The sequence below is a fragment of the Hippopotamus amphibius genome, chromosome 3 (genome assembly GCF_030028045.1).
Source record: "Hippopotamus amphibius kiboko isolate mHipAmp2 chromosome 3, mHipAmp2.hap2, whole genome shotgun sequence".
Lineage (NCBI taxonomy): Eukaryota > Metazoa > Chordata > Mammalia > Artiodactyla > Hippopotamidae > Hippopotamus > Hippopotamus amphibius.
The window spans coordinates 42,143,726-42,154,057 of record NC_080188.1 but is presented as its reverse complement, the minus strand read 5'-3'; the positions used below and the strand labels follow the sequence as shown (position 1 = coordinate 42,154,057).

The following is a 10,332-nucleotide window of genomic DNA, read 5'->3' as shown; positions in this document are numbered from 1 at the left end:
ATACACAGCGGCATACTGCTCAACCAATAAAAAATGAAATAATGCCATTTGCAGCAACATGGATGGATCTGGAGGTTATGATACTAAGTGAAGTAAGTCAGATAGAGGAAAACAAATATCATATTGCTTATATGTGTAATCTAAAAAATGATGCAAATGAACTTATTAATAAAACAAAAACAGACTCATAGTCTTAGAGAATAAACTTATGGTTACCAAAGGGGAAAGGTGATGGGGAGAGATAAACTGGGAGTTTGGGATTAGCAGATACACACTACTATATTTGAAATAGATAACCAGCAAGGATCTACTATATAGCACAGAGAACTCTGCTCAATATTCTGTAGCAACCTAAATCGGAAAAGAATGTTTAAAAAAATAGATACATGTATATATATAACTGACTCACTTTGTCATACACCTGAAACTAACACAACATTGTTAATCAGCTATACTCCAATATAAAATAAAAATTAAAAGTAAAATAAAATAAATCTTTTTGACTTAACATCTTTTAAAGTGTGCATATTCTCTACTTCTGGCAGTAAGCAATGGCCTCTTTCATATCTAGACTATCTAGAAGTGTTATCAGTAAGAGAAACGCTACAGAGATCATCCCTGTTCAAATAAACCAGAAAAAAATCTGAAAAATCTAGCCTTAATTGACTATGCAGTCACATGATGTTGGATTTTCTAATATTATTTAGAAATTATTCTGGATTTGTGTTTAAGCCTGAGAACTTTTTCCTATCTCAGTGTATTGAGTTTATCAAGCTTTTATTCCCATCAAAGTAGTTGTATTTCATTTCAACCCATAATACAAAGTACACATTTCAAAGTCCAGCCCAACCTACTATAAATTGATTGGGAGAGTCAAAGAGAGATCTTTGGATTGTGAGTTTCATGCACTTGGTTTAAGCCCAGTTTTAGTTTGAGCAAGAATTAACTATGAGGACTGTGACAGTTTTCTGTGTCCTTTTCATGTTGCATCTATGTCTCTTGGACTCTGGAAGAACTGGGAAAGTTCTTGTATGGCCTGTGGATTTTAGTCATTGGATTAATTTAAAAGTTATTCTGGAAGAACTTCACCTTCGTGGGCATGAGATAACTATCCTGGTACCTTCAGCAAGTCTTCTGATGGATCATACCAAGATGCCCTTTAATGTGGAGATCCTCCAACTTTCGATAACTAAAGAAGCTTTTGTGGAAGAGCTCAATACCGTACTCTATGTAGCTTCTTTTGAACTGCCAAAACTCTCGTGGTGGGACATGCAAATAGAACTGGCAAAAATTACCAAAGAATTTTTATCAACAGCCAAAAGAGTGTGTGACAGTGCTATCACAAATAAGGGATTACTCAGCAGGCTACAGGCAGCTAAGTTTGATATCTGTATTGCTGACCCTTTAAGTTTTTGTGGGGAGTTGGTGGCCGAAATCCTGAATATTCCATTCATATACTCTTTTCGGTTTTCCTATGGGAATGTCCTTGAAAGATTGTGTGCTGGGCTCCCTATGCCTTCTTCATATGTTCCTGGCAGCACATCAAGACTGACGGATAACATGACTTTTCTACAGAGGCTGAAGAACTGGTTATTGTATACAGTGAGTGACATGATATATTTATATTATGTATTTCCGGAATGGGATGAGTATTACAGCAACGTTTTAGGTAAGAGAAATGTGTATATAATAAGTATTCTTATATCCTTCAAAAAACTGTAAATATTTATCTGACTGTATGAAAACTTACAAAAGGAATTTTTAAGTGAAGATCCAAGCTCCTGCGGCTACACTGCTTTCAATTTAAAAGAAAATATTAATGCTCTTTTTTTTTTGATTTTTATTTCATGAGTGAGTACTGATAATATATGAGAGAAGGAATATTCTCTATATTTATGCATAAATCCTTCTTGATGCTACTAATTTTTTTTGAGTGTCTGGAAAACCCAAATCTGACAGTGTGCTTAAGTTCCATACCCTTGGCCTACTTCCCTACTGTTTGCTTCTCCTCTTTTATGGCCTGTTTTCTTTCTGACTAACTTGCTGTTTCTCAGGCTTTATATTTGTATACTACAAAGGCTTGGTTGATTGGTGGCCAGGTTTGGCATGTGGTGAGCATGAAACTAGAAAATAAATAATGTAGCTTGGTTTCATCTGCTCTTGTCTTCCAAAAGGGGAAAAGGGAAGATTTTTTTCTAAAGGACCGTATTGCTAGATTTTTAACATCACCTCATTGTTTTGTTCTTGTTATTCTATTTTAAATTGCATCAGAGGTCAACTAGTGAGCTTTGACCCTGAGCACAAAGTTTTTCTCTGTTTTAGCAAGTCCACTTACCCCCTCTTATTTCCTCTTGCATAATGTATTTTGTATTAAAAATGTTTTCATATGATTGTATTAAGGAAATTTCACATGAGGTCAATTAGAGAAAGCAGTACCCTTCTTACATTATTAAGTTAGATTTTTTTAAAGATACTATTAACCTGTAACATTGAATTAGTTTCAGATAGTGACAAAAAATTAATCAATGGTCAACCTAAGAAAGAAATGGAAAATATTATTTGAGCCAACCTGAGGATTCATAACCCTGGAGAGAGTCTGTTGGGAAGATCTGAGGAAGGTTCTGCCCATTAGAAGTCAAAGCACAGTCATATAAGTTTTTTTTTTTTTTTTTTTTTTATTATTATTTTATTTTATTTTTTTTGGGGGTACACCAGGTTCAATCAACTGTTTTTATACACATATCCCCATATTCCCTCCCTTCCTTGACGCCCCCCCCCGATTCCCCCCCACCCTCCCTGCCCCAGTCCTCTAAGGCATCTTCCATCCTCGAGTTGAACTCCCTTTGTTATACAACAACTTCCCACTGACTATTTTACAGTTGGTAGTATATATATGTCTGTACTACTCTCCCGCTTCTTCTCAGTTTCCCCTTCACCCCCCGCCCCCTCCCATACCTCGAGTTCTCCAGTCCATTCCCTGTATCTGCTTCCCTGTTCTTGTCACTGAGTTCATCAGTACCATTTTTAGATTCCGTATATGTGAGTTAGCATACAATATTTGTCCTTCTCTTTCTGACTTACTTCACTCTGTATGACAGATTGTAGTTCTATCCACCTCATTACATATAGCTCCATCTCATCCCTTTTTATAGCTGAGTAATATTCCATTGTATATATATGCCACATCTTCTGTATCCATTCATTTGTTGATGGGCATTTAGGTTGCTTCCATGTCCTGGCTATTGTAAAGAGTGCTGCAATAAACATTATGGTACAAGTTTCTTTTGGGATTATGGTTTTCTTTGGGTATATGCCCAGGAGTGGGATTACTGGATCATATGGTAGTTCTATTTGTAGTTTTTTAAGGAACCTCCAAATTGTTTTCCATAGTGGCTGTACCAATTTACAGTCCCACCAACAGTGCAGGAGAGTTCCCTTTTCTCCACACCCTCTCCAACATTTGTGGTTTCCAGACTTTGTGATGATGGCCATTCTGATGGGTGTGAGGTGATACCTCATTGTGGCTTTGACTTGCATTTCTCTGATGATGAGTGATGTTGAGCATCTTTTCATGTGTTTGTTGGCCATCTGTATGTCTTCTTTGGAGAAATGTCTATTTAGGTCTTCTGCCCATTTGTGGATTGGGTTATTTGCTTTTTTGGTATGAAGCTGCATGAGCTGCTTGTATATTTTGGAGGTTAATCCTTTGTCCGTTGTTTCATAGGCAATTATTTTTTCCCATTCTGAGGGTTGCCTTTTAGTCTTGTTTATGGTTTCTTTTGCTGTGCAAAAGCTTTTAAGTTTCATGAGGTCCCATTCGTTTATTCTTGATTTTATTTCCATGATTCTAGGAGGTGGGTCAAAAAGGATGTTGCTTTGATGTATGTCAAAGAGTGTTCTGCCTATGTTTTCCTCTAGGAGTTTGATAGTGTCTGGCCTTACATGTAGGTCTTTAATCCATTTGGAGTTTATTTTTGTGTATGGTGTTAGGAAGTGTTCTAATTTCATTCTTTTACATGTTGCTGTCCAATTTTCCCAGCACCACTTATTGAAGAGGCTGTCTTTTTTCCATTGTATACTCGTGCCTCCTTTGTCAAAGATAAGGTGCCCATATGTGTTTGGGCTTACTTCTGAGTTCTCTATTCTGTTCCATTGATCTTCCTTTCTATTTTTGTGCCAGTACCATACTGTCTTGATCACTATGGCCTTGTAGTATACTTTGAAGTCAGGAAGCCTGATTCCACCAACTCCATTTTTCCTTCTCAAGATTGCTTTGGCTATTCGGGGTCTTTTGCGTTTCCATACAAATCCTAAGATTTCTTGCTCTAGTTCTGTGAAAAATGCCATTGGTAATCTGATCGGGATTGCATTAAATCTGTAAATTGCTTTGGGTAGTACAGACATTTTCACGATGTTGATTCTTCCAATCCAGGAACATGGTACGTCCCTCCATCTGTTTGTGTCGTCTTTGATTTCTTTCATCAATGTCTTAAAGTTTTCTGCATACAGATCTTTTGCCTCCTTAGGCAGGTTTATTCCTAGGTATTTGATTCTTTTGGTTGCAATGGTGAATGGGAGAGTTTCCTTAATTTCTCTTTCTGCTCTTCTGTTGTTAGTGTATAGGAATGCAAGAGATTTCTGTGCATTAATTTTGTATCCTGCTACTTTACTAAACTCATCAATGAGTGCTAGCAGTTTTCTGGTAGAGTCTTTAGGGTTTTCTATATATAGTATCATGTCATCTGCAAAGAGTGATAATTTTACTTCTTCTTTTCCAATTTGGATTCCTTTAATTTCTTTTTCTTCTCTGATTGCTGTGGCTAACACTTCCAAAACTATGTTGAATAACAGTGGTGAGAGTGGACACCCTTGTCTTGTTCCTGTTCTTAGAGGGAATTCTTCCAGTTTTTCTCCATTGAGAACAATGTTGGCTTTTGGTTTGTCATATATGGCTTTTATGATGTTGAGGTAATTTCCTTCTATGCCCATTTTCTGGAGAGCTTTTATCATAAATGGATGTTGAACTTTGTCAAAAGCTTTTTCTGCATCTATTGAAATGATCATATGGTTTTTATCCTTCAATTTGTTGATATGATGTATCACGTTGATTGATTTGCGTATATTGAAGAATCCTTGCATCCCAGGGATAAACCCCACTTGATCGTGGTGTATGATTTTTTTAATGTGCTGTTGCAGTCTGTTAGCTAGTATTTTGTTGAGGATTTTTGCATCTATATTCATCAGTGATATTGGTCTGTAGTTTTCTTTTTTTGTGACATCTTTGCCTGGTTTTGGTATCAGGGTGATGGTAGCCTCATAGAATGAGTTTGGGAGTGCTCCGCCTTCTGCAATATTTTGGAAGAGTTTGAGAAGGATAGGTGTTAACTCTTCTCGAAATGTTTGATAGAATTCGCCTGTGAACCCATCTGGTCCGGGGCTTTTGTGTGTTGGGAGATTTTTAATCACTGCCTCAATTTCTGTACTTGTGATTGGTCTGTTCATGGTTTCTATTTCTTCCTGGTTCAGTCTTGGAAGATTGTATTTTTCTAAGAATGTATCCATTTCTTCCAGGTTATCCAATTGATTGGCATATAGTTGCTTGTAGTAGTCTCTCATGATGTTTTGTATTTCTGCGGTGTCCGTTGTGACTTCTCCTTTTTCATTTCTAATTCTGTTGATTTGCATCTTCTCCCTTTTTTTCTTGATGAGTCTGGCTAATGGTTTATCAATTTTGTTAATCTTCTCAAAGAACCAGCTTTTAGTTTTATTTATTTTTCTTATGGTTTCTTTCCTTTCTTTTTCATTTATTTCTGCTCTGATCTTTACGATTTCTTTCCTTCTGCTCACTTTGGGGTTTCTTTGTTCTTCTTTCTCTAGTTGTTTGAGGTGTAAGCTTAGGTTTTTTATTCGATCATTTTCTTGTTTCTTAAGGTAGGACTGTATTGCTATAAACTTCCCTCTTAGAACTGCTTTTGCTGCGTCCCATAGGTTTTGGGTTGTTGTGTTTTCGTTGTCATTTGTTTCTAGATATTTTTTGATTTCCTCTTTGATTTCTGTAGTGATTCCTTGGTTGTTTAATAGTGAATTGTTTAGCCTCCATGTGTTTGTATTTTTTGCAGTTTTTTTCCTGTAATTGATATCTAGTCTCATGGCGTTGTGGTCTGAGAAGATGCTTGATATGATTTCAATTTTCTTGAATTTGCTGAGGTTTGATTTGTGACCCAAGATGTGATCTATCCTGGAAAATGTTCCGTGTGCACTTGAGAAGAACGTGTATTCTGTTGTTTTTGGATGGAATGTCCTATAAATATCAATTAAGTCGAGATGGTCTAATGTGTCATTTAAAGCTTGTGTGTCTTTATTTATTTTCTGTTTGGATGATCTGTCCATTGATGTAAGTGGGGTGTTCAAGTCTCCACTATTATTGTGCTACTGTCGATGTCCCCTTTTATAGCTGTTAGCATTTGCCTTATGTATTGAGGTGCTCCTATATTGGGGGCATAGATATTTACCAGTGTGATATGTTCTTCTTGAATGGATCCCTTGATCATTATGTAGTGTCCTTCCTTGTCTCTTTTAATGGTCTTTACTTTCAAGTCTAATTTGTCTGATATGAGTATTGCTACTCCAGCTTTCTTTTGACTTCCATTTGCATGGAATATCTTTTTCCATCCCTTCACTTTCAGTCTATATGTATCCCTTGGCGTGAAGTGGGTTTCTTGTAGGCAGCATATAGAAGGGTCTTGTTTTTGTATCCATTCAGCCAGTCTGTGTCTTTTGGTTGGAGCATTTAATCCATTTACATTTAAAGTGATTATTGACATGTGTGTTCCAATTACCATTTTCTTAATTGTTTTGGGTTTGTATTTGTAGGTGTTTTCCTTTTCTTGTGTGTCCTACTTAGTGAAGTTCCTTTAGCACTTGTTGTAAGGCTGGTTTGGTGGTGCTGAATTCTCTTAACTTTTGCTTGTCTGGAAAGCTTTTGATTTCTCCCTCAAATCTGAATGAGATTCTTGCTGGGTAAAGTATTCTTGGCTGTAGGTTTCTCTCTTTCAGGACTTTCAGTATATCCTGCCATTCCCTTCTGGCCTGCAGAGTTTCTGTAGAAAGGTCAGCTGTTATCCTGATGGGTTTTCCCTTATATGTTGTTTGTTGCTTTTCTCTTGCTGCTTTTAATATCTCTTCTTTGTGTTGAATTGTCGTTAGTTTGATTAATATGTGTCTTGGTGTATTTCTCCTTGGGTTTATTCTATATGGGACTCTCTGTGCTTCTTGGACTTGGTTCATTATTTCCTTTCCCATGTTGGGGAAGTTTTCCACTAGAACCTCTTCAAATATTTTCACAGACCCTTTCTTGTTTTCTTCTTCTTCTGGGATGCCTATAATTCGAATGTTGGTACGTTTAAGGTTATCACTGAGGTCTCTGAGGCTGTCTTCTAGTCTTTTTATTTTTTTTATCTTTTTCCTGCTCTGTGGCGTTTATTTCTTCCATTCTATCTTCCAACTCACTTATTCGTTCTTCTGCCTCAGTCATTCTGCTGGTTAGAGCATCTAGAGTATTTTTAATTTCAGTTATTTTGTTATCCATTGCTGTTTGTTTTTCTGAGTTCTTATGAACTGTTTCTTGTACTTTCTCTAATTTGTTATCGAGATTTTGTATCATTTTTACTATCATTACTCTAAATTCTTTTTCAGGCATTTTTCCTATTTCCTCCTCATTTATTTGGTCTTGTGGGTTTTTTTCCTGCTCCTTTGCCTGCATGGTGTTTCTTTGTTTCCTCATGGTTGTCCAAGCTTTTGGGGTTGCTTGTCCTGGCGATAGAGGTGTTTATAGAAGACTGTCCAAGCCTCAGACTAATGTCCAAGTATTGGATTAGACGAATATTCAGTCTAGGAAACACATACATGTATAAGACACACAATTATTGAATCCGTTAGGACATAAGGCTCTAGAAAGACCTGACAGAACCCCAGTGTGCTATCAGATATTCAGAGAGAAACCCAGCAGAAATTGACAACTGAAACAGAACAAATCAGAGACAAAAGCAAAAGCAAACAAACAACAAATAACACCCTACACATACAAACATCAATCCAGGGAGATTTTGTAAGCTAGGATCAAATATAGAAATGAGCTGGAGTACCACCAGAGAGAATGGAGATTCTCAGAATGTAATTAGACAACTGTACTAAGAACTAAGATAAAGACAAAAGCCTAATAGTAATACCAAGGCAGTGCATCATCTGGAGAATAGAGCAAGGAGTCTGAGCAGACCGATAGTGTTGCTTATAAGTATGTTAAGATAAAATACACTTAAAATGGCTGGAAGAAAGGGGAACAGAAGAGCGTAATGTGGTTGGAAATATGCAAAGAAAAAGAAAGGAATAGAAGTGTATAAAAGAAAGGGATGAAAGGAAAGTATGAAAGATATTTTGTCCGTACTACCAAAAACTTAGCTAGATATAGAAGTATTTTAAAAGGCAAAAAAAAAAAAAAAAAAAAAAAGAGTAAAAAATATCCTTATAAAATTATGTTGTAAAACTTGTAGATCCCTTAGGGCTAAGATCGTATTTAATAAATCAAAAAAAAAAAAAAAAAAAAAAAAGAGAAAGGAAAAAAAAAAAAAAAATCCAGAACCGATCCCAGAATGGACCAGTTCAATAGGTATTGATACTACTATTTCTGTTTCCTTAGCGTCTCAGCTGTAAGTGTCCTTTTCCTTGCCTTGGGTTTTTTTTTTTTTTTTTGCGTTATTCTGTGACCAGCAGAGGTTCCTTTATTGTTCGTCTGTAAGCCTCGGTGTGTGGGGAGGGAGAGGGTGCAATAGTGGCTCCTTCTCCTGGGAGGGAGTGAGCAGTGGCACACTGTTGCTTCAGTCAGGCTTGGAGGTGCCTGTTGCAGAGGGCGCTGGTGGCTCAGGCGTACACAGAAAGTCTTAGAGTTGGGCCTCTCTCGGGGTTTTTTCTTTTTGATGCTGGGTTTTTTTTTTTTTTTTTCTCTCGGCAGCCTCCCTGCTGCTGGCATTGCAAGGAGTTTTAATCTAGCCCCGCCCGAGCGCCTGAGGGTGCTTGTTATCCCTGAGCGCCTTATGTGGCCCCGCAGGGCGTCTCTCCGCTGCCTGTTGCAGAGGCACAGAAAGAGAGAGAGAGGCTATGCGCACGGCTCCTCCCCCCCGCCCGGGAGCCTGCAGCCTCCAGCCGCCATCATGGCCGGGCAGCTCTCAGGGATCGGCACTCCTCTCCGCGGACCTCCTCCCTCCTGTCCTCTCGGTCCGTCACCCTACCGGCAACAATGTTTCTCCCCCTGAACCAGCTCTCCGGTTCCCACGCTCCCGCTCCTGGACCCTCCGTTCAGCCGCGGATCGATGTCTCGGTCCGGGAACGCTGAGCTGCGCTGCGGACCCTCCGTATGTTTCTCACTCCCTCCCGTCTGCCACAGCTCCGCCGCTTCACCCTCTTTGAGCCCTCGTAGATGCCTCCCTACCGGCTATGTCAGGTTCTCCGCAGCCCTTTCCGGTGTCCGAGGCCGTCTGCTGGTGTTCAGCTGGTTCTCTGTGGGAATGACTGCGTCCTTCCGTGCATTCCCAATGCATCTGTGGAGAGGGATGCACTCCACGTCTCTCTACTTCGCCGCCATCTTTTTCTCCTCCGTCATATAAGTTTTTGAGGGAAAGGGTTATACATCAAAGAGTTATATATCAAAGCAATATATTGCCAGTTTACGTAGTCCTAAAATGTGAGTAGTGGGTGATTGTGACCCCTTATGGGATTAAGGAAGGAGTGTTATCTCTCAAGGAATTATCTTGCTGGTGCCAAGAGGAAATTACTTTTTTTTTTTTCAAATATGCTTTTCTATGTCTCTAAGGGGAATCTAGTTAATGTATAATGCAGAAGCACATTGCACAGTAAAGCACATTGCCCTTTTGAGCTGGGCAGTGCCTCAAATGGAAGAGAATATTTTTATGTAAAAATTGCCTTGTCCTGCCTTTAAATCATTTTGTTTCACCACAGGTATGCAACAAAATGATTAGATATTTGTGCATATTGTAAAATAATCACCACCATAACTCTAGATTATATCCATTACTACACATAGTTATAAAAGGTTTTTATTTGAGAACTCAAGATCTACCCTCTTAGCACCTTTCAAATATACAATACAGTATTGTTAACTATAGGCTCCATGCTGTAAATTACATCCCCTGGATTACTTATTTTAGAAGGGGAAGTTTGTACCATTTGACCACCTTCATTTACCTATTGTGCCCACTCCCCAACCCCCGTATCTGGCAACCACCAATCTTCTCTGTTTCTATGAGTTCATTTAAGTTT

The 10,332-nt window shown here is 38.3% G+C and overlaps 1 protein-coding gene across 1 annotated transcript in view; it reads left to right on the top strand.

Moving 5' to 3' along the window:
- Positions 1–882: 882 nt before the first annotated feature.
- Positions 883–10,332, top strand: part of LOC130850003 (UDP-glucuronosyltransferase 2C1-like) — a 37,769-nt gene continuing 28,319 nt past the window's right edge. Inside the window, exon 1 of the mRNA XM_057729309.1 lies at positions 883–1,669. Within this exon, the coding sequence (XP_057585292.1) occupies positions 949–1,669 (721 nt within the window). The 5' untranslated portion in view covers positions 883–948. The remainder of the gene's footprint in view (positions 1,670–10,332) is intronic.